Below are 23,788 nucleotides of genomic sequence, written 5' to 3' on the forward strand. Positions count from 1 at the left end.
TTATAATAAATCAAACTTAAGATATGCATGAGTGTTGGCGGAAAAAAATAAAGATATCATTAGTAGAGTATGCGCGTTATCGGAGTTGGATACTTCAAGTACCATAATGCACCGCTCCATTTTCTGCCAGAGAGAAACATGGCTGCCTACTGTTCACCGACGGTATTTTTATTTACGTTTCGTTTATCTGTTTTAAGACAGACAGAGGAAGACGGATTTAGCATCAGAAGCTACACGGTATAAAAAATCGTTAAATAATCCGTTGGCGTTTCGGTAAGAAGACGCCATTTTCGTCTAGTCGTAGTGACAGTGACCGTTAACGTTAGTGAAAGCCTGATTTTTTTTCTCCCATTTTCGCTGAGCTGTCAAACTGCACATCAGTGTCGGACTGATTTGCCTATTTTTTTTTAAGCGTACTAAATTAGCTAAACAACATTTCTGCGAGCCAAACGCATCTAAGCTACACCCGGTCATAGTCGCTATGTTTAGCCCCGTGAAGTCTTCTTATTTCAGAGTCAGTCCGGCCATTGTCAACAGAGAACTCGGCAAAACCAAGATGAGATAGCAAGAGGGCACATTACAGTGTCAACACACGATTTACTACGAGAGCACAACTCAGAGAAAACGGAGATAATACCTCAGACAGCATGTTTGGGAATCTTTTCGAGGAAGAGGAGGAGGATGGCTTCTCTTCGAGCACCTCCAGGGGGAGAGTTGTAAAGGGGGGAGACGAGCCACCTCCACCCCGAGGAAGAAGCAATCTGTGCGGCATCAAGAACCAGGGGGGCACCTGCTACCTCAACTCTCTGCTCCAGACCCTGCTGTTCACCCCAGAGTTCAGAGGTAAGGCCAGGTTATACTTAGAGTGAGATGGGATTAATTAGTACTCGTTTTAATTTTTTTTTTTTTCAAGTGCTACAGTAAATGCCACTTTGAGTGATCCACAAACTGTGTTACACAATGATAATCTGATTATACAGGATGCTTTTGTTGCTTTGCTCCATTTTCTCTCTTTTAAATGTTGTCTGATAATTTGTACAATGGACTGGTCCTGGCTTGTTTTGATTTTGTGGGCTGGCCATAAGTGTTTGCATGACACAACAATAAAACATTCATTCAGTCATATTTGTTGTGTGTCTTTACAGAGGAGCTGTTTAAGTTGGGGGCAGATGAATTAGGATGCCTGGGAGACAAAGAGAAACCAGGGGCCAAAGTAAGTGTTGCAAAACACCTGCAGCTGTAACCACACATTTATCGTTTATGTATTTATGCAATGTAATGAAATTTTTTCTTTGTTTTCCTCAGGTCAGAGTGATCCCACTGGAGCTACAGAGACTGTTTTCCAGTCTGCTTCTGGTGGACCAGCAGAGCGCCTCTACTGCCGACCTCACTGACAGTTTTGGCTGGAACAGCAGTGAGGTCTGTGTCCATTATCTTTGTCAGAGCGAGAGGGGAAGAGAGGCTCAGGTTACACTTCTCATCTCACTGATCGATTTACTTGCCAGTCATACCAGGAATTGCATGCTGAAATAGGCAAAAATGGATTTTAAATTGCTGTCGGGTCAGGCCGGCAACCTGGTTTGACTTACATTTTACTGGAGGCATCCCAGCTGCATTCATGCAAACTAAATACGTGAACAGGCAGAACAGAAGGAAACATTCACAGAATTTGCCACAGGACATAAATAGCACCTTTTCCAGGTCAGGACTGCACATACAGTGATGTGAGTCAATGGCAACCAAAGCTCTAAAACTAATCAAAATGGAAAGTGGGTGTAACTATGAAAATAATAGACAGAAATGTTTAAAGGGTTGCAGTGCGTAAAGGATGGGTTTAAAGGAAAGAGGTGCATGCTGTGTTTTAGAGAGGTTTTAAACATTCATGATGATACAGTGACAGAATTAAGTATGCTCAATAAAGTCAATTTGCATTTTAAATCCACTTGTATTTTGAGTGATCTGTTGATAGACACTGTTTAGCTTAGTTTTAGTTTACTTTACCTTAGTTTGGTCATTTTTACAACTTCTAAAACTCAAATACACAACTAAATATACAATAAATAAACAATAAGTTGTTGCTTTTATAGCACTGAAAACAGAAATAAACAAAAACAACACATAAAACAAAACAAAAAACAGTATTGAAAAGGTGTAGTCTGAAGCCTTAACTTATAGCACCTACCCTTTTTACATTAATTATTGTCTCACAATGCAGTGCTCAGAAGAAATTGTGAAGCTTTTAACAGCCTTTTAGCTATTTCAATGAAGTTTGATTGCTGTTCATCAGTGCAAATGTATATTTTCTTGTTTGTAATAAATGGTGAAGTACACTGATGTCTTCAATAATAATATAAAAACAATATACTAAGAAAATTGTAACATAGTATGTATTGTATGTTGTTAGTTTATAATGGGGCTGGATAGCGAAATAATCGATAAATAAACGATATCTGCATTAAATCATTTTTATGCTGCGGACTGATGCCGCACCGTATCGACTCCCTGATGGATCAGCAAACTTTACGATGCTGCGGTTTCCAGAGCTGATTTTCTTCAGGTGAACAGTCAGCTCAGTGTTGGGTGTCAGCTTGTGCTAACCAGGCAGATGCTGAACTGTTAAAAGTCCCAACAAACTCACATCAGCACCGACATGGCTCAATACTGTTGTTAAATCCTTTAATAACATTGGGTGTTGTTAGCCGTGTGAAGCCAACAGTTATCACTGTCATTGCATGTGTGCAGCCGGGTGGACCGTCACAACCGTCCCCAGTTCTGAGCTCAGACTCCTGTAGCAGCTACAACCTGTACAGTCTGTGGTGTGGTGAATTTTAAGTGTCGTATTTGACAGTTAGCAGTTCAGCATGCCGAGATGCCACCATAATGTTCAAAAGTATGCCTGTACTACATGCCACTCCATTCACATTATAGGTATCAAATAAACAGCTCTACTGGTCGCAGGTACTGGTATCATCATTTCTTTAAACAATAGCCAGTCCTAGTTCATAGTATGGAATGAGGACACAGCGGTTGTCTTAATGTCACTAATGTGATCCTTTTTTTCGGTTTGTTGGTCTCTTTCAGGGAACAAACCAGCATGATGTGCAGGAGCTGAACAGGATTCTGTTCAGTGCGTTGGAGCACTCCCTCGTGGGCACTACTGGTAGTACATTTATCCACCAGCTGTACCATGGGACCATTGTCAACAGCATTGTCTGCAAAGAGTGTGGTAACATCAGCCAGAGACAGGTGTGTCCACGTATGCAGGGTTTTATCTGCCTCTCTGATGTGGCTTATTTTATTAATTATATTTGTCCGTTAGATACTGTTGAAAACAATTCTTTGTTTATGGCTCAGTAAGTTTTAGCAAAACTGACATTATGGGAGTTATCCTAGTGAAAAAAAAGATGTCAGTTTACCCAGTTCTGTTTTTCTATCTCATTTAGGAGGACTTCCTGGACCTGACGGTGTGTGTTTGTGGCGTGTCTAGCCTGGAGGAGGCCTTGTGGAACATGTTTGTGGAGGAAGAGATGTTTGAGGGCAATAACCTGTACCGCTGCGCACAGTGTGACAGGCTGGTCACTGCTGCCAAGGTCAGCTCTCAGACTGTGTCAGCACAGTAAAAGAAGTTATAATATAGTGAACCTTAAGAAATCTTAATGTTTTTTTCCCCTTCATTTTCCTTTTCGAACAAGCCTTGTGTTAAACAATTGAGCAGTAGGAAGCATTAAAACTAAACATGTTTCAAAAATTCAACTGTGTATAAACATTTGTTTCGTTTTTACAGCAAAAAATGATTTTTTTTCTGTTCACAAATAACAAATTTTCCTACTTTTCAGTCCGCCAAGCTGAAGAAGCTCCCTCCATTCATGACTATGTCTTTGCTGAGATTCAGCTTTGACTTTGCCAAATTAGAGCGATACAAGGAGACGGGACGCTACAGTTTCCCCTTAAACATCAACCTGCGGCCATTTTGTGAAGAGGTACATGACAGACTTTAACACTGAACTCTTTTCTTTTCAGATCAGGCACATTAAACACGACTCTTCTGAAGTGCTGTTGAATCAGTCAGTCAGTTAAACGTTATTTATACAGCTCCTTTAAGACAAATTATTTCAAAGTGCTTTACAAGAGATTGACAAAACTTGATGATGTTAAGAGTAAAATGTTTCTCAAATAAAGTTGAATAATTAATAATACCCTCAGTTGAAGTTAATTTTGTTCCATTTTCTTGGCCTCAGGCTTACGTTATCTTCATCAAGGAAGGCTCTGAAGCTCCAGGATGTCTTGATAAGATAATTTTTATGTGTTTCTACCTTACAGACTGATGGAGAGGACTCTGATTACTCGTACGAGTTGTTCTCTGTGATTATCCACAAGGGTGGCTGCTATGGCGGCCATTACCATGTTTATATTAGGGACATTGACCAGCTTGGCCGATGGGAGCCACCGGTGAGAAACTCAGTATATATTTGATTAAATATAAACAGTCATTAGTTTTTCTCACTTTTTAAAATATAAAATGTCAGTAATGGCTAATAATTACAGACTCATTCCTCATAAAGTTACTGTTAAAAACTCAAATTGACAGATTTTTCTTGATGTGTCTTACTATCAGCAATGTAGAAGAAGTTTCTCACAATGTCTGCGTTAAATAAGGCATCGGCTCTGTGTTTTGTTTTAAGGAGGAGGAATGCAAACCCAAGACTCAGAGGAAAGTGAAGGAGGAGGTGAAGAAAATGTGTGAGCCAAAAGTACAAGAAGACGATCCTTTGTCTGTTCTCACTGCGATTATTGCCCAGGTAAAGCAACAGCAATCAAAAAGCCTCAATAGTCTGAATTTTGTGTGTTTCGTAGTGTTTTCTTGGTTGAGGTAGTATAGCAAATTAATTAATGAGGTGATCTTTTCCCGTCCATTAGGAGCCATCAAAGAGTGTCCTGTTGGACCAGCTGGGACAGAAACTCATGGACAAGATTGGCTCATCCTGGAGCAAAAAGTTTAGAAAACACTATGGTCCCATTGGAAAGGTATTTTTGGTTTCTTTGTCTTTATCTTCTTCTGTTTTCTTTAAATCTCTAATGATATGCTGGTGTTCTTTGGGGCTCATTCCAATATTTAAATGTTGTTTCTTTGCTGTTTCTCCTCTGCTGTAGTTCCTGCAGTCCCACAATGATGTTTTCATGTTGGTGTCAAGCGGAACTCGAGTGGCACTGAAGGCAAACCCGCCAAGCCCTGTGGCTGAGACCCCCAGCCCAGCAGGGCAGACCGATCCCTCAACACCTTTAGACCCTTCAGGAGCTGCTGAACAACATGCAGGACTGGACCAGAAGTCAGAGCCTGAACAAGAGGTAAAAGAGAAGAGTTGAAGGTTTAAAATGACCTAGTGAAGATTTTTAGAATACATCATCTTAATTCTGTTTTGTGTCTTTGTTCCTGGTTGACATTGTGTGATTACTTTGATGCCTGTTTCTCACGGTTTTCCCTCCTGTTTGTCAGCAGGGTAGCCACTGGTTTGACCTGAACGACTCCACGGTGACCTCCATCAGGGAGTCTGATATAGAGAAGCAGTTCCAGGGCAAAGAGAGCGCATACATGCTGTTCTACAGAAAAACACAGCTGCACAGGCCCAGTGAAGGTGACGGACACCATGTTTTGCATTCGTATTTGATAAGAGGATCAGAGAAAGAGAGGAGAAAAATTAAAGTGGTGTATGATTTGATTCAATAATCAATCAGTTACTCATTTATCTAATTTTGACAGTGTATTAATAGTTTTGTCTTGAAGAACACAGATGATGAAGTAATGAGAGGACTTTTGTTTCTCTGTTTGCAGCTCTAAACAACCCCCAGTATAAAGTTCCTCTTAACCTCCTCCAGATGGCTCAGGACGAGAACATCAGACTGCAGAACATGCGGTACAGAAACAAACAGTATTACACTATTAACACATGACACTCTTAGCTGTTTAGAAGCTTCTGACTCTTGAATGTCACATTTCAGTGGCCAAAATACATGAGAATCAACACAAGTGATATAAAATTGTTTTCTTACGGACTTTATTAATATCAGTCAGCACTGTTTCTTTTTCAGGGAGGAGTTTGAAGCCACGAACAACACCATCGAGCTGCGTCTCCACCTGGCCCCCTCTTATAGGCTCGAAAATGGAGCTCTGCAACCAATCGCCAAAGAGCAGAATGGGAGCACCGCTCTCAGTTTTGACCGTAGAAAGACTGTGGGAGATCTCAGATTAGCTATTTATCAGGTAACTGCATTTCCCAAAGCATTTTCTGTTGTGTTTTAAAAAAAAGAAGAATAGTAGAAATGTGCTTTTTTTGTTTATATGTTCATTTGTTTATTAAGATGCAGGAGCTCTGGGAGGGGGATATGGCTCTGACTGTGGCCAGGAGTCTTCCTGCAGGTTTACACCTCTACAGTACCCTCACAGGTGAGTCACTTAAATGCAAAATACCTCAAAGGATAGAAGAAGTTTTTTCAAAATGTATCAGTACATGATGGTTGTTTTTCCTCTTTGCAGATGACAGTGTCTCCCTGTACAGTGCAGGTATTTGTACAAACTCTGACCTGTTTGTGTGGAATGGCAGAGAGGTGAATACAACACTTTCTTAGTAATTACTGAAGTTTCTGAAGTGTAACCATGATCGCATGACAAGATTTCAAATGTCTGACTTATTTACCGTTTGCTATCCCTTCAGGTGTGTGGTGCAACTGTCCTAACTGGAGCCGAGTGGGAGCCAGTGCTGCTAAATGTAGTGAGACCCTTTTTGGGGGAAGACAGGGATCAGGAGGAGAAGGATGGGGTGAAGTGTGAAGAGGAAATAGGAGGTTTTGAAAATGGGGGACCAGGCCTTAAAAAGGAGGCGAGAGGGTTTGCAGGTGCTGCGACTCTTGTGGAGGTGAGGGAGGCACTGGGGGAGCCTGAGGAGAGTCTGTTGTGCCAGGAGCATAAGGGAGGGAAGAGAGAAGAGCAGGGGGCAGGAGAGGGAGGAGGGGCAAGTGGATGGAGGGTGTTCCCGCCTGATGACATGCAGCGGACGCTGAAGGAACTGTCGCTTAAAGACGGAGACGCGCTGTTGGTGCTTGAGCCACAGTCTTTCGACAGCAGGTACAATCTGCTGCAATGTGTGTATGTGCTGTTTTCTTTAGGAGTGTATTCTTATTTCTGTTTTCTTAACTTTGGTCAGCATGTTCGCTCTAAACGGAGATGTCGTCACCGTGACTACACCATCTGACTGCCGCTGGCTCCAGGTGGAGTTTCGACCTCATGGAGGAGGAGGAGAAGGGGAGAAAGAAGAGGAGAGAAGAAGGATCAAGGTTCCAGCTACAGGAAATATGGTCAGTAACGTGTGTGCTGCAGTCTGGTCGTGCTCCTCATCTGCCAATTTAAACATCACATTGTTCTTTTCTAAAAAGTAATGAGGTTGTTTACTGTGTCTCTCTAATAGCTGCTGTGTGAGGTGAAACAGAGGGCCATAGAGGAGCTGCAGCTACAGGAGCCAACCGCAGGCAAGATGCTCCGTGTTAAACTGAAGTGTGTCTGCAAGGGATTTCCTGGTCCCTCCCCCGATTACAGAGTATATGCAGATGAGTCCAGCGTAGTGTAGTCTTTTTGATGACTGCTGGAAGGTGACCTTACAGATGTTTTTATGTGGTTTTATTGTTTTTTTTTTACTATTCTGTTGATTGTTAAGAGCTTGTGGATGCAAGACAAAGTTCTGTGAAAATAAAGAATCATCTTATCATCCAGACATGGATGTAAACTGCAACTAGACTGGTTGACAGAAGCACACAACAGCAGGACAGTAATTCTAGTTTATCTTAACTACTGTTCAGGCAGTCACAAAATGTGAATAATAGGTTTTTATTTTTTATATTCTTATGTAAGTATACATTTTTAAATCAGCTGTTTTTGTCTCACTGACCAGGTGCACAGTTTTGTCTGAGACAGGTGGACTGCACAGGGAAACTCCTTCCTCCAGGTACTGCGTCATTTGTTCCCTGGGGGTGATTTTAATGGTGCAGAACTGGAAATTCCCCTGATTTTAACAAAATATTAAGATCCCTTTATACTGCCCCCTCATTAAATGTTTAAAACGTACTCCCCCTGCTTGTAATTTTTCTTCTCATCATCTGTCTTTGAAGTTTTAGAACACATTTACTGAGCGCGCTGGTGTTGTTTTACCCTGTTTACCTGACAGTGTGTGAGGAGCTGAGTGTTCGGGACGCAGGCGTGCGACTCATGACCACACTGACTCTGTGTCCGGGAAATGCCCCCAAGGCAACACAGGTGTGTCTTTTATTTGATATCTTCAATAAATCCTTTGTACTTGCAGCTGCAAAGGTGAACGTCACAGAGCCTTTAAGTACCAATAAACCTCTCCCACATTTTAAAACAAATTGAGACTTAGAATTACGAGCATCTAAAATGCTTGATTGATGTCGATAAGAGGTTTTCTTCTTGCTTTGCAGCTTTTCTTGCACTTCTCTGTGGGCACGGCGCCCTCTGCTGGCTTGGAGATGGACATCATTGTGGAGGCAACTTGCACTGTCAAAGAGGTGAGGAAACTTATTTTGTGGAACACTCATTGTGTGCTTATATTATATGTATGTGTGCTTTTAGAAAAATGTTTTTATTGTTTTTTACAGTGTCTAAAAGCAATGCTGGATGCCGTCGGACTTGATGGTAAAACCACAGTTTTTTGCTTTGTTTTCTTATTATACTGTATGTAACTTGCACATACTGTAGACACAATTTTTGTGCTTGTTAACTGGTCGTTAATGTGATTTAAATGTGTTTGCAGGCACCTGTTGGCACTTGAGGAGGCTCGATTGGTGTGAGGAGGTTGGAGAGCCAATTATGGATGAGGTGAGTGTTTGACTGTAGTGTGCACAATATGTCATACCGTCATAAACACTGTTTGCAGATATCAAACTTTTGTTTACTCATTTTACCCTGATTATTGGTTGTACACATATTTGTATCTGGTTGTTAAGATACAGACATGTGCAACACATCTCACATTTACCAACAAAAATTACTGCTAAATAATGTGCAAGGCAATTCACTGATGTTCTGCGCAAACGTATGAGTACACTGTTTAGCAAGGCGAACACATTTAATGAATTATACAACAAAAGCAAATATTTTTTGCAGTGTTGACTTGCTCCCACAGTAAAATTACAAAAAAAATTTAAAAACCTAAAAAATTGTAACAAACATTTTTTGAAAGGCCATGAGATCAGAGATTTTAGGCTGCAACAATCACAGAAAAAGCCTGTGAAACCCTGGAGGGACGTTTTTTATATTAAGCACCCAGAAAAAATTCATAAGGAATATTGACTGGATACTAACAAAGTAATAAAATTGCATATAACCAAAAGCAGATATATAAATTTGACCAACGTCTGCCTAATATTTGACAAATATGCAACAGTATTTGTGTGCCATAAGTGTACCATTTAAAAAACATATATATATTTTTTAATCTCAGGATGCCTCTCTGTCAGAGCTGAAGATAAACAATGGAGAGACATTAGTCGTCACAGAAGGACAACTTCCTCCAAAGGTACTTAATGTTTTTGTGTTTGCTGGAGATTCATCGCACACTATAATTTTGCCTCTCTAATTCTGCGTTTTCATCCTTTTTTCTTAGGGTTTTCTCAAGTTATCTGTGTGGCTGTGTCCAGATCCCAGAAGCAACTCAGCAGTTTCTCTGGATTTTAACCACACTGACAACAGCCACACTGAGGAGCAAATGCAGGAGGTTGTGACTGCAGGCGAAACGCACAGTCACTCACCGCCTCTGTGTGCTGGCAACATGGCGGAGCTGCGCAGTGCAGGACAAGTGGAGATATCAGATGAAGCCACGCTGGAGGATCTAAAAACTCAGGTAGTGTATGTTGGAAATGTGGACATCGAAAGCAGGAGCTAATAGACTCGTACTCGTGAGGTAATCCTTTAAGACCCCAAATGAACCCACTTGGATTCTTGTGGTTTTCAGTCCTCATTACAGTAGGACATAGAGAACTGCCCTTTTTTAATTTCTGTGCTTCTTTTCTAACTAAATATAAACCTTTTGCTCTACTTTATTGTGTACTTCTGTATCAGGTGTTGACGCTGCCGGCCCTACAGGATGTGTGTTTGCCAACCACTGCGTTCATGCGTGTGTGGCAGCTTGAGGGATGGAAGCTGGCACGAATCCTCAGAGGACAGCAGCTCACACTCAAGTATGAACACTTGTCTGTCAAAGTGTTTCCTCCCATATATGTGTAATATGTAATATGTGATGGCCACCAAATTTCATTTATTGATAAATTTAGACATTTTGACCCATTTTTTTTGGTTGTTTCCCTCTGATCAGGAAGTTAAAGTTGACCAGTGGTACAGACCTTTGTGTGCAACAGCTGCTAAAAGAAGAGGATCTTGGGTAAACTTTAGGATGTCACCACCATTACCCTTCTTTTCAAATATTTGTTTTTCCCCTTTTTAATTGCTTTTTTGTATGTCCTTCTGTTTTTTAAGTCCTAAAGATGTGATGCTGAATGTTAAAATGGGAATGCCAGGAGAGAGATGTTTCTACCCTCCAGAGGAGCTGGTTTGGGATGCATCCCGTGACTCTTCCCCTCGTTCTCTCCGCACATGTTTGGCTGCACATTACGGCCTCTCCCCCGACTCTCTGCTGCTGGCCAAACACCAGCCGGACAAACACACCTGGGAGGAAATCTCAAACTGGGTAAGACAGCAGAGAGTCATTTCTGAGGAAGGAATCTGGTCTAGGTGTTGAGGGAAATCAATATTTGCCTGGGAACCAGACGAAAACACAAGCTCAAAATGTTTTTACTCAGGCAGATGCATGAGGTTCCCCTCTGCAGCAGTTTATTAAACAAAGGGAGTGTTTGAGACAAAGAAAGTAACGGCGAGCGCTGCTGAGGCATTTTCGAACAAAACCAAGATGGCTGCAGCTGATGTGGTACTTTCTGTCGACGCCACTGTCACCTCGGTATTGAATGAAGTAAACAGTATATTTTTTTTGCCAAGAGAAGAAGGAAATTAACTGCACTTTGAGCTGTTCTTGAGAAGAATGATGTTTGCCGTACTTCTAACAAGATTTGGAAACAGTTTAATGAACCAACTTAGAAAATAGCACCTGATTTCTGCACGGTGTAGGCAGTTTACATATTTTTGTCGCGCAAGTGTATTTTTTTCCCACTGTAATGTGCTGTGATTGGCCATCTACACCAGGTCCGCCCAGTCACGGTTCCCGTAGCCCTGCGTCTCATGTTGATAAATGTTGAAAATGAGCTGAAAGGTTTCAGACCACTTTGCAAGTTAATCTGGCGATGTCAGGCAAAATCCAAATGTATACTTGCAGTCTCTTCGTCAATAGAAAACTTGGTGGAGGAGGTGGTTAAGCTTCAGAGAGTTTGGAAAGAGCACTGGAAAGAAATGTTGCATGCATGAAATGTAGCAAACAGTGGCTAACAATGGGAGAGTCAACCTTGGTCATTCAGTTCACAGTTTTACTGTTTTTTTGTTTGTTTCATAAGCAGCGGAAGTATCCCAGAATGTCAGTGTATTTTTTGCTTATTCATTGTCACATGATCAGTAAATTATATGTCTTAAATCTTTTGCTTTCAGAGCCAACAGGTTTCCAAAAAGAAAAAGAAGAGAAAGGCAGAATCACTACTAGGAGCACCATTTCATCTCAAAGATGGCGACACAATTGGCATCAAGGTACTGATAAAACCCCTTTTTGCCTTAAAAAGGCATCCATTTTGGTTTGATTTTATTTAAAAACAAAAAAAATAACGAATCTGTTCTTGATATTTTTCCCAGAATCTTTTGATTGATAACAACAGGGACTTCCTCACCCCGGAGGACGAACGAGGCCAGCAGAGGCTCAGAGAGCAGGCAGAGGAACGCAGGAAAGGGTGGGTCTCTTTAATTTTGACACATGCAGCTGCAGGAAAAATGTTTGTGTATTTGGTGTAACAATTGTTATCGTGGCTTTCGAGATGTAATTGCATGAACTGACTGCAGAGTACAGGAAATAATTCAACATTTGTAAGACATTTTTTATGCTTATGGCAGTCATTATAAGCAATTATTTAAAAATGGGTAATGTGCTAGCAAGCCTTATCACCTCCAAAATCAAACTACGTTGAGCCTTAAAAGAATCTTAAAATCAATCCTTAAGTTAACTGGTTATGTTTCATGTTATGGCAGAAGATCCTAAATAATTTCACCCTCACTTATTTTTCAGAGGGCAGGCTGCAGGCTCTGTTGTCGATGGACCACAGAAGAAGACTGGACCAACCAAATCCAGGAAACCAGAAGTAGCACTGTCGATCAACGTTGGGGTGTTCAGATAGCACCCTGCTCCCGTGGGTGTGTGGACAAATCAGAACTACCTATAAACCCACATGTGCACACACACACAGATGCCAAGTTTCAACGATGACAATCCACTCGACGTCAGTCTTGTGCCACTTTTTTGCTTTTTGTTTTTTACTGTATTTCTCTACAATTTTTTCAAACCTGACTGAAAACACTGACGTACCTCCTGTCTGATTTGTGAAACAGAAGGATTTTTTCTCTGGCACTTTGATTTGCTGTTTTCTAATAACTGACTGTGTTTTGCGTTTTGTCCAAAATAATGCAGTATTCCTGAATTAGTCATTTTGCTCTCTTCCTATACAAGCTCTTTCAATAACCGCCACACATGCCCTTTGTTCAATTATTAATTGCCGTTTGCTTGCATTTTTCTTGTGTGACCTTGAAGAAACCTTTTTTGTTGTTGCTGCATGGATCAGTAGCTAATTTGTAACATTATTTTGAAAGTATGAGCCCAGAGAAAAGAATTTCTACTTTGAGTGTTTTTGGTGGCAGTTCTGTGCTGACGTTTGTGCAAACTGGAGTTTCTATATACAGTTTTATACAAACTATTGCAATCAGGATGCAAGCATACTTGTAGCCACCGTCTTTGGCTTCAGTTTTTCACTTGTGTACAACGAGCCATTATAGTTAGGAATCAACCACCATTAGGTGTTGTCGCTCATACAGTGTTTGAAGTGATGGTCATTATTATGATAAACCTGTCACTGCGCAGAAAACAAAAACGTTTATCTGGATCATGGGCTTGTTTTAGGTTGATAAAGGAGAGGAGAGATGGGCCTTAATGTGGAGAAGCCTTGGTGCTGCTCTGTCCTCCCTACCTCGCTCTCTACCTCTCTCTTTCTACCTCTGCAGCCCTGTCTGTTTTTCCCCTCAAGTTCTTCAAAACTTTATTTTCCTAACATAAAGTCCCCGCTTTATTAGAGTCAAGCACAGTGCATTTTTCACTTAACTGTTAAATAGATTGACTGCCTTTGTGTGTTCCAGTCATATTCTATAAATGTATTGGACATTATCACCCCCCTGTTTTAGAGGTGAAAATTAAAGCGGACTGTCTTCACTTTCACCTCTATCTTTATGGAGCCAAACATTTTGTTATGTAATTGTCGTTGGCACCAGATGAATTTGCTGCTCCAGAAATGTACTGTAAAACACCACAGTTAAGATCTTTTCTGCCACTTTCTCCTTGACTATGTAAATCGCTGTGGAAACATTTAATGTTTCATTTGCATACACTATATGTGAACTTCAGGGAAGTGAAAATCATTCTGATGGATCATTTATTTGAAGAAAAAGGTGACAAAATAATTTTGGCACTGTGTGAATTGTGATATGTTTTTTGGAAGTGAAATTTGATTTGTTACAAATATTTTCGCAACGCTGCTTGCAGGTTTTGTTTCATGTTTAAAATCTGGCCTTAATCAGTGCCAAGAGTTTGCAAGTATAAATTTAACTTTCTTCGTTTTTGACAATATACTCAGCAATAGTGAGATTTCATTTTGCATCATTTACTAGTGTTATTGATTACATCCTTGGTGTTATTGATCGCTCGCTGTGTTATGGCAGTGGATTTCTGTTTGTATTGGTGTCAGATTGAATCTGCAGGAAATATTTTATGAATAATAAAGGTATACAGTAGCAACTGTCAGTCATGTCATTTTAATTAGGCTGAACCCCTTCTTTATCTCTGTGTAATTTTGTAATGTGATAATGATAAAATATGAAAAAGTAAAGCATTTTAGTGGTAAATAATTACCAAAAACTGTCTTTATTTTCATGTTTACCACGGAGACGACACAGCACATTCGTTATTCATATTACAATAATGTTAACGGCACATTTTGCGTTGACCAATCACAGCCCGCGAAGCGTCTGGAACATCCAATCAGCTTTCTCGCTGCAGCTCGAGTCCCCGCCCTCTGTCACAGTATTAATTTTGCAGGCAGAGAAGCTGCAGGACTCAGTGCACGGAGAACCGAGGCTGTCTGACAGTTTGACTGAACTGGACCAATAACATCTTCAAAAATGGTTGATGCTTTCTGTGCAACATGGAAACTGGTGGACAGCCAGAACTTTGATGAATACATGAAGGCACTTGGTAAGATTATTTATTTTGTCCTTGGAACGGGGATACTTTTAGAAATGTTGTATGTAGTTTTTTTGCTCATGTGTTTATTCTTTAAGTACTGAAAATGAGTAAAAAGCTGTTACTGTCTTGACTTGTCCAGCATAATGCATTGCTTACTATTTTGACAGGTGTTAGTTTTGCCACAAGACAAGTGGGCAACGTCACCAAACCCACAGTAGTGATCAGCCAGGATGGGGACAAAGTGGTGGTGAAAACCACGAGCACCTTCAAGAACACTGAGATCTCCTCCAAACTCGGAGAGGAGTTTGACGAGGTCACACCTGATGACCGACACGTCAAAGTAAGCTGAGTGAAAAGTCAGGCTTGTGTAATCTTCACTGCAACATGTGCTGCTCTTGCTTGACTTGAGATGGTTTAAATTACACTGTGCTTGTATTTGCAGTCCACCTTCACCATGGAGGGAGACAAACTTGTGCAGGTGCAGAAGTGGGACGGCAAGGAGACCAAATTTGTCAGAGAAATCAAGGATGGGAAGATGGTGGCGGTAAATTGAACCCTCTGAAACCAGGCTTGACATCAGTTTTCTTTTTCTGTGTTCAGATGCCTCTCTAAAGCTGTTTGACCCTTTGAAAACATGGGCATAAAAAAGAAATGACCAACTTGGCAAATGTCCCACAAATTTAAAAAAATAGTACAAGTTGGAAAGAAAATGACCTCAAAATTAGTTGGGATAAAAAAATGTCCAGCAAAATTTTTTAATGATTACTATGATTTTAATGTTACAATTATGTTAAAAAAACCAAACAAACATAAATAAATAAGCATTCTGGGGGTTATTTTGTCACTTTTGAATTTATTTTTTATTTTTATTTTTTACTATTTCTTTTGACCATGTCTTGTTTAGTTGCTTATTGCTTTCCTCCCATGTTTTTGAAACAAATCAAAGTAATTTTCCAAGCTTAGTTTATGGAGCCATTTGCATTATAAATAAGGTGACGTAATTACCCTGTTGAAATGTGCCACAGGCTACAAATAACCTGAACTGCCCTTACCTTTGCTGTCAGAGGACTCAAAGTGTGAATGATTTTTAGACCTTGCCTTAAAAAAACACATATAAGTGTTCATTTGCATCAAGTAATAAAAGACCTTTTCTCTTTTCTGCTTCACAGACTTTATCTTTTGAAGGAGTCGAGGCGGTCCGCACATACGAGAAAGCCTAACTTTCCCCACTTGAATGAGCAAATCATCCCTGCACTGCAAAATCAACAAGGTGTTCTCCTTTTTTAACATCTTTTTTTTTTTTTTTTTTTTTACAATAATTTGCACTTGATTTGCTTTTGTAACATGAGATAAATATTTTGGGAAATCTTTTATAAGATCTTTTGTAAGAAATTCAGACTGTGAAGGGCCTAAAACTGTTTCATCACATGTGAAAAAAAAAGGGAAAAATAAACTGACTTGACTAAATCTTAACGCCTCAGACTTTTCAGTTTGTAAAAGTGATAAAGCTTCATCACTTTATCTCAACAGAGCTCTCTTTTTCGTGCAACTTTAAATGCAGTTCCACATTTCTTTTGAAATGTGTCGTCTCTTAAGTTGTGGGAACAGTGCTCTCCCTGTGATGGGTCAGTTCCAGGTGACAGCTGCAGGGTGACGGTGCGGCCCAGTGTGACCATTGAACTCATGGGAATGAATGTCCTCTAGTAACCCCCAGATGGTCAGAGAGGACTTGGAGCCGGAGGGGGGTGGGGGTGCTGATGTCACCCGCCTCGGGATAATCCGGTTTTAGTTGTGGTGTCATTACGTAGAGGCATCATTCGATGGTGTGTGGACCAACCGTGATTGAATGCTGGCACAGCAGATGACAGGCGGAAAGAGGACACTGTGCAAGACGTGTCAATCCAATATTGTACGGATAGTAGTTCTAATCTAAAATTAGAGTCTGAGAGTAAACCTCTGTGATCTCTTTAAAGCTCATCTTTATTTTAAAGTTGCCTCATCTATCCTCCACCTTTCCCACATTTTAAAAAGCCTCTTCAAAGCCTCCCTGTCCTGCCGTGTGAGCCTGTGTCCTGCGTCCTGAACACTGCGACTACAAGTGGCCATTCTTCTCATCCCAACGCACAGGCTGCCAAGATTTTGGCCACCTCTGAATAGCATGCGACACAAAGAAACCATGGTAACTGGAGTGGAACTTATTCGGCTGTTGCTCTCTGAATTAATCTCAATCTAAATCACTCCAGTTATAGTTTGCCAAAATTTGCCCCTATTCTCACAAAAAACAGGCAAATTTGCATAAGTATTTGGGGTGAAAACAGTAACAAGCTCAGACGAGTTTATGTAACAATATTCACTCTGAGAGGGTCGAAAAAAAGGGAGATTAATGTGTCCATGTTGGAGAAACAGTGAGAGATAATAGTTTAGTAGCTTCTTCTGTTCTGAGGAGCTTCCCAGGAGAGCGGAGGGAGTTTCCTCTTTGTGTTGAATCTGTGTCAGCGGTCTAAACTGGCCTTTAGTGACCCCCCTACGGCCTCATTAGGGAAATACAGTGTGAAGATCTCACCGTTGACTGTACAGCCCCTTCAGTTTGTTTCACTCATTTCCATTCAAACATACATATCATCAAGGTTTCCACTGATGAAACTGGTTCTCATTTCATTTAAAAGTCAAAATTTCTGGAAATTTGGGGGTTAAAATTACATGAGACATTAAACACACTGAGCTTTTTAAAGCATATTGTTTATGGAGTAATATCTGAAAATGTGGCCGATTTAAGGCAAAATTAAATATGTTATATTAAAATGTGTTTTTGTTTTTTTTAAATTTAAAATTCTCCACCACACAAACAAGTTTAGAGATGGCTTTGAAAAACATTTAACATTTCTAACAATAACATTTTTGGACAATGAAAAAAAGGAAATATAACCAAATAACTGATTGAATAAACAAAATCAAGAATTTTGTGATATATTTATCATTTTATAGTGTGTAAATTCTTGTACATTTGTAAAGCTGTTTAGTATTTATTACTTTGATTTTTCAAAGAGTCTGATCATGGACTTTCATACAAACAGGACATCATCTTTTCTTCTTAATTATTCTAAAAAACTGTTCTTTTTAAACAAGAGAAACTAGAGAAAGCCAAGAAGAAACACATACATTGCTGAGTTTTAATGTCAAATTGCTTCTATTCACAAGCATGAAGAAAATATAATAATCGGTACATAATGTGAATTTAACTGCAGTTAAAAAGCAGTTTCAGTAGTAATGGCTCAGGGGTTAAAACTCTCTCTTCCATTTCTTAAACTATTTACAAAGATTATTTTAAAAATATGAATGGTTTGATACTTGTACTTGTTAGCAACACCACTGTGGGACAACATGAGTTATTGGTATCAAATAATTCACAAGTTCAAGTACTTAGTGTTGGCGTTCTTAAAGCTGGGAAAAATGTCACAAAACATTTGTGGGCATAAAACAAAAAACACACAAACACATCATGCACATTTCTGTCAGACAAACATACAGTGCTTTGATCACTGAGATAATTAATGTATATATTGCACATGTTTAAAGTGAATCTTTAGATGTGATTTGGTTAAAACAACTGAAACAAATATTCATCTTTTGTCCCCACAAATCAAAATGTCTTTACTAAAACCCAATAGATCAAAAACATTCAGAGACAGTGTTTTGTCATTTTGGGAAGAAAACATTAGTGGTAGTGGAGCATCACCATTAAAACTGCAGCTGTCACTGTTATTGGAGCCTGAGCTCTCTGTGAGCTGCACAGGGTCTTATGCGCCATTTATGGACAAATAAAGACTCTTTCTATTATTCTGATAAAAAAGATAAGTGGATTTACTTTTGATTAAATTTGGGATTAGTGTCACAAGCTGTAATAACTGTCTTCTACGCAGCATATGGAGCAAAATGTAAAGAGCCATACATAAACAACAGCTGTTACAAACTGAGAAATAATGTACCAGTTTGCATCTGAGATCATCGGCACAAACACGTGACGCCCTCTGCATCCATTTAGAGTGCGATAACACGTCGTGCGTATATAATCAAAGATGTACATGTTTCATTTTAATGCTACGCTTCAACGTAACAATGTCAACGACCACTTTCAGGTTGTCAAATAAACCTGCAGACGAGCCGATTCTCACAGCTCTCTGTCCTCATCTCCTGTCATTTTTCAGAGATTTCAAATATGTGACTTGAAATCCATCTTAAATCATCACTCACACTGTGCGTCACATGCACAGGATATTCATAAACTGTCATACGACTACTGTCTGTTTTAGCACAGTTAATCAGACGTGATATGAGATATGCATTCATATGTTATATGTTAAAAATAAAATAGATGACACTATAAAAGACTTTAACTTGGAACGATTTTCCTCATGATGTTCTCCGTCTCTTTTGTAAGAACTTATTCAAAAGGTTACTAAAAAATTACAACAGCCACTGACCAACGTTAGTAAGAGTGTGTTTTTGGTCTATCAAGGAATCCAAATCCCTGCTGACTGACAAAAATAATCCATCTCATGTGCCCTATTTTTAATGTTCCAGCTTGCTCAATAACAGTGCAAGAAAAGACTTAGTCGCCCTCTCAGTGACTAAAACAAGATGCATCAAATTCAAATGTAAAAGATTTGGAAGCAGCAGGAAAAATAATTTCCAAAATGTCATCCAGTTATGAATGAATCTGATGCTCAAACCCTGTTCAAACAGTGCGGGCAAAGCTTGTTTTTAGCACCAATGTCAAAATGAAGAGCTGGTGCACACGTAGGTAGTTTAATAAGACTTTAAAGGGTTTATGAGTATGTTTGGGAGCTCTTGTATACAGTGTGTGGTCATTCCTTTTGAAAGATAGCATAAATAGAAAAAAAAAGAAAAAAACTTTCATTAAACAGAGGAATATGTATAAGAAATAAAAGACTGAAAGAATCATGAAAATATGCACAAACAGTATAAATGCTCAACTTTTGATTGTAGGGCTTTAAAATACAGATAGGTTGAGCATAAAAAAATTGCCATCTACAATCTAATGAAGGAAAAAGCTAAAACTGCACTGATGATGGTGCATAAAAATGTATCGAAGTGTATGTAATGTACAAACCACTTTTCAAGTAAATGTGGGAATTGAACCCATCTGCCTTGAATCTACAATCGTGGCCATTTTTGTACCCTGTTTACAAAACTATGTTCCTTCTTAAAGAAAAAAAAAATCATATATATTTGCATGTGTTTCTGTGATCTATATAAATGATCCACAGGAGGTATTATACTACATTGTTCCATCATTCTTACGATATCCACCTTTCAAATTTATGACAAATAAACACAATTTTTTTTAAAATAAATTAAAAAAATGGAAAGGAATGACACTGGCTGCATGTATTTGGAACGAGAGCTCAACCAAAACTGGAAGTAAAATAAAATCGGTCCATCTTTTAAAATCACCCATCATCCTCTGCTGTCCAACAGTGAACAGCAGGCTGCGTTTCAGCAGTGCGGGGCGCGATGTGACCTTGTCGTTATCAGTAAAATTGACTAAAATGTAAAACTCAGACTGAAGCTTCAGATCTGCAGCGGTGAGAAGGCGTAGAAAGGAAACTGGGCCTCGTCCTCGTCCACAAAGAAACACTGGAAGTAGGGCAGCTCTTCTGTGGTGGACAGTAAAGTACAGTTCAGTACACTATGTTCCTCGCCTCTCTCTGGCATTCAGTGTAATTTGCACGCGTGTGTGATATTTCAGTTATGAGGGGAGAGTTTGTGCTCACCTTCCATCTGAAAGCTGTCCGAGACAGACGGCTCTTCTATCAAACACAGAACACAATGTTACCCATAAAACAATACAGTGTTATATTATCTTAAATTACTGCTAAACAGTACCTTTTATTTTCCCCTCTTTTACTTTTTCCTCTTTAGCAACTTTCTTCTCAGCAGGTTTTTCTGCAAGAAAGAGAGGATTTTTAAAAAGGCATAAATCAGGCAAGGCTCCAGTGATGTAATTAAACAGACAGAATTTAGATGCTTAACAAATACCTTTCTTTGCTGATGGCTGTATCTCTTTAAGAACTCTGTCTTCTGTAAAAATAATCATAAACTTTATTTTAGAGAGCACATTTCACGTGAAGGGGTGCAGCTCAAAGTACCTCACAAGTTTTTCAGCATCTTTATATGGTAAGAACGGCTGTGCCTTGGCGATGTTTCTTATGTAATAAAAAGCTGTTTTGTCCACCTTTTATGTGTAAAGTAAAATTAAACTCTGGATCTAAAAAAATGCCCATGCATGTTACTCCAGATTTCATCTCTGGAGCCACATGCACAAGGTTGTGAGAGAGTAGATCTCTTTCAGCTTTGGGACTAACAAAGAGTGCCTCAGTTTTATTTTTGTTTAGTTTCAAAAAGTTTTTGCTTATCTAATTTTTACTGCCATCCCAGTAGTCAGGGAACTCAGGGCATTGTCATTGTCAAGCATAAGTGAAATATGTAGCAGCATGTCATCAGCGTAACTACAAAAATTTTGTAAAAAATTTGCTGCAGTTTCTGTAAATAGCAACACAAGATCAATAACTATTATTAGTAAAAGATCCAAACTGTGTTACTACAACTGCTGATGGTATTTTTTAAATATAAATTTCACTCCAACTTTTTGCTGATTTGATGATGTCAATGTTCAATATTGATTGTACACTATACCTTTAGCTTTCAGTCAATAACCCAGGTCTACAGTGTACAGTCGTAGGTGTACTGTTAACTACTGTGTCTGATCACAGTCAGTTTATTACCAAATTAAGATACGTTTTTTTGTTTCTTTTGTTTTAACAAATGTATACTACTTTATCACACTATTATAATTTTCATGTCACTAATTTATCAATGTGTACAGCTTATTTTTGCACTAGTATTATCTTCAGCTTTTCTTCTTCCACTCTATGCGCTTCTGCAAATTGCCCCTCAGGGACAAATCAAGTGTTTTGACTTGAACAGCGTAGATTTACTGATGGAATCAAATTAAAAGATGGTTATATGCAGTACCTTTCTTTGCTGCAGTCGGTTTGACCTTTTCTTTTAAAACTTCCGGCTCTGTTTCACAAATATGAAACAAACACACATAGGCAAGAGCATTGACAATTGACAAAAACATAGTTTCATTATCAGCTACGAAGAAAAAAATTGTTTTATTTTAACCCTCGGTGAATGTGAAGGGGGCTTATTTTGTGTCAGCCAGTGCAGCATATATTCATGTTTTACTGGTTACAGGATGGCATTGATGTTTGCTGTGGCTCATTTACTTCAAACTTGTTGTTATAAAAATGCATGCCTATTGCCCCATAGGATTTGGGTTGTTATGACAATTTGCATGCAAGTCCAGTAAGCCACAGGGATATACTGTTAAACTATACACTTGCTCTCTATAAGCGTATGATTTATAGACAAAAAAATGGACTGTGGCTCCTGTAAATTATTGTCTATAAATCTGTAACAGAGTATTGTCTTGCTGAATAAAAACCCAATCGTAATTTGGATGTTTTCTATAAAGGATTCACTTTCACATTCAGCAGGAAAATATTCTCAGCCTTCAGGTTACACATTGTAATCAGATTACCATGAATGACATGGTTACATGAAGTGCTGCCTCTACTGAAGCACTACAAATGTACCTTTCTTCACACGGACTGGTTTGGTCTTTTCCTTAGAAATAGCTGTTTCATCAGGAAGAAAATGCAATATGATAGATATTCACAATTCTTCTATGAGTGGAAGTATTTCTGGCAGTAAAGTTGAAGCATTTATAATATTCTATAGAACCTTGACTCAGTATCTTTGTTCCATAATAAATTGATCTAAATAATGCTGCCCTACAAAGGCTAAGCGCAGTAACTACGCCAACACTGAAACTGAGAAAAGTGGCTTAAAAAGTGTTTTGACTCTCCAGAAAAAAATGTGTTACAGGTAGAGAATTGGTAATGCATTTATGCAACAGGTATTCATAAAGTATTTTTCATGCCTAAAAACCATGATCAATGATTTGCCTTTACATTGCTTAGGCAGTGCAGTGCAGTAACTACAATTAAATATCTAGTATGAGGAAAACTGTTTATTAACTGTGCCAGGCGTAAGAGAGGATCATGCATTTGGTTGAGTGTGTATGTGTAGTTTGCATGTGTGTATTCGTCAGTCCACAGCTAATCTCGCAAACTACTGGACCAACCAGCCTCATATATTGTGTGCACATTTATGACAGTAAGAATGTCAACTGGTTGCAGTGATTGACAATTATTAAAAAACCTGCAGACTCCTCTCCTCTTAACCAACCAGAAGGGGCCACAAGTCTTCCAGAATTCAGCTCTGCTTAAAATAAAAGCCTCACTGACTGCTGCAGACCAAATTTTGGCCTTAATCATGGCTCAAACTAATATTCATCGTAAAGTTTGGTTCTCATTTTAAATCAGAGCATCTGAAGATCAGTTCCATATCTGATATCTTATGATCCAATAAAGTTAGGCACGCTACGAGATGAATTAGTCTCCGTTTTTGTTATATTAGCCACTATCTTAAATGTAAGGGAGCTGGGACTCGACACAGCTGCATCAAGGTTTTGTTGCATCTGCCGCATAGCAACATACCATGGGAGCATTTCAGAAGTTAAGTGTTTTCACTGCCAGATTATGTAGTCTTGCAGATTTTGTTTTGACCACTTTTGACCAAATTGTAGTGACAGCTGTTTAGCATTTGTAGGGCAGAGTGGTGGTCTTTAAAGTAATTGTCACGGTACCTTTCTTCACTGCAGCCAGTTTGTCCTTCTCTTTAGGAGTCTCCAGTTCTGCAAAAGGGAAACGGAGGTCAGACTTGAGCAACTGGGAAAAAGAACTTGAGCGGAAGCCACAATTAGTTCAATTTCCAACGATGCATATTGCAGCTTGAGCCACAGCATCACCACAACACAGCTGACTGACTACAAGCACAAAACAGCTGGAACAGCATGAGGAATCCACAACTGGAAAGCTGCGATTAGTGTTACAAAGTTCAACATATGGATATGTTCATTTTTGGGGGCTTTTTTGAAAAAAGAAAAAAGTGCTCTCTGGGAAAACCACTTTACTTGTGTAGGTTTGTCCACTTTTTATGTGTCTGGCTCTGTGCAATACCTGCTTAATATTCTCTGCATGTTTTATTTTAGTTGTAATCTTCCGCTGTAGAGCAAAGGGCAAGAAGCGTTGTGTTTCACACATTTCAACATTTACAGCACGTTGTTAATGTTTAGTGTG

General features: G+C 39.3%; 3 protein-coding genes across 4 annotated transcripts in view; 2 read left to right on the forward strand and 1 right to left on the reverse strand.

The window, feature by feature from the left end:
• Positions 1-151: 151 nt before the first annotated feature.
• On the forward strand, positions 152-14,079 carry usp40 (ubiquitin specific peptidase 40). Of its 2 annotated transcripts, none has more exons than XM_042501034.1 (31): positions 152-843; positions 1,146-1,213; positions 1,306-1,419; positions 3,082-3,246; positions 3,444-3,590; positions 3,837-3,980; positions 4,321-4,449; positions 4,683-4,799; positions 4,918-5,025; positions 5,152-5,346; positions 5,495-5,633; positions 5,831-5,912; positions 6,088-6,259; positions 6,358-6,442; positions 6,533-6,603; positions 6,711-7,120; positions 7,200-7,350; positions 7,461-7,521; positions 7,941-7,994; positions 8,214-8,302; positions 8,485-8,571; positions 8,662-8,698; positions 8,817-8,881; positions 9,507-9,581; positions 9,669-9,905; positions 10,124-10,242; positions 10,377-10,442; positions 10,538-10,748; positions 11,654-11,749; positions 11,852-11,946; positions 12,279-14,079. In XM_042501034.1, exons 1-31 carry the CDS (start codon positions 648-650, stop codon positions 12,385-12,387), a joined length of 3,894 nt encoding a protein of 1,297 aa, XP_042356968.1. In that variant the 5' UTR covers positions 152-647; the 3' UTR covers positions 12,388-14,079. The 2 variants fall into 2 exon arrangements, with proteins under 2 accessions (XP_042356968.1, XP_042356969.1); XM_042501035.1 differs by having other exon boundaries at positions 5,498-5,633.
• Positions 14,080-14,374: 295 nt separating this feature from the next.
• Positions 14,375-15,965, forward strand: fabp7a (fatty acid binding protein 7, brain, a). Its single transcript, XM_042500532.1, has 4 exons — positions 14,375-14,507; positions 14,666-14,838; positions 14,941-15,042; positions 15,668-15,965. The coding sequence occupies exons 1-4, from the start codon at positions 14,435-14,437 to the stop codon at positions 15,716-15,718; spliced, it is 399 nt and encodes a 132-aa protein (XP_042356466.1). The 5' UTR covers positions 14,375-14,434; the 3' UTR covers positions 15,719-15,965.
• A 1,689-nt stretch (positions 15,966-17,654) lies between these two features.
• Positions 17,655-23,788, reverse strand: part of si:ch211-266g18.10 (axoneme-associated protein mst101(2)) — a 33,410-nt gene continuing 27,276 nt past the window's right edge. The window contains exons 60-66 of the mRNA XM_042500757.1: positions 23,296-23,343; positions 22,181-22,222; positions 21,555-21,602; positions 20,559-20,600; positions 20,406-20,465; positions 20,294-20,329; positions 17,655-20,176 (exon numbers count right to left, since the gene is read on the reverse strand). Coding sequence (XP_042356691.1) covers positions 20,091-20,176; positions 20,294-20,329; positions 20,406-20,465; positions 20,559-20,600; positions 21,555-21,602; positions 22,181-22,222; positions 23,296-23,343 — 362 coding nt within the window. The 3' untranslated portion in view covers positions 17,655-20,090. The remainder of the gene's footprint in view (positions 20,177-20,293; positions 20,330-20,405; positions 20,466-20,558; positions 20,601-21,554; positions 21,603-22,180; positions 22,223-23,295; positions 23,344-23,788) is intronic.

The sequence above is a fragment of the Plectropomus leopardus genome, chromosome 14 (genome assembly GCF_008729295.1).
Source record: "Plectropomus leopardus isolate mb chromosome 14, YSFRI_Pleo_2.0, whole genome shotgun sequence".
Classification (NCBI taxonomy): Eukaryota; Metazoa; Chordata; class Actinopteri; order Perciformes; family Serranidae; genus Plectropomus; species Plectropomus leopardus.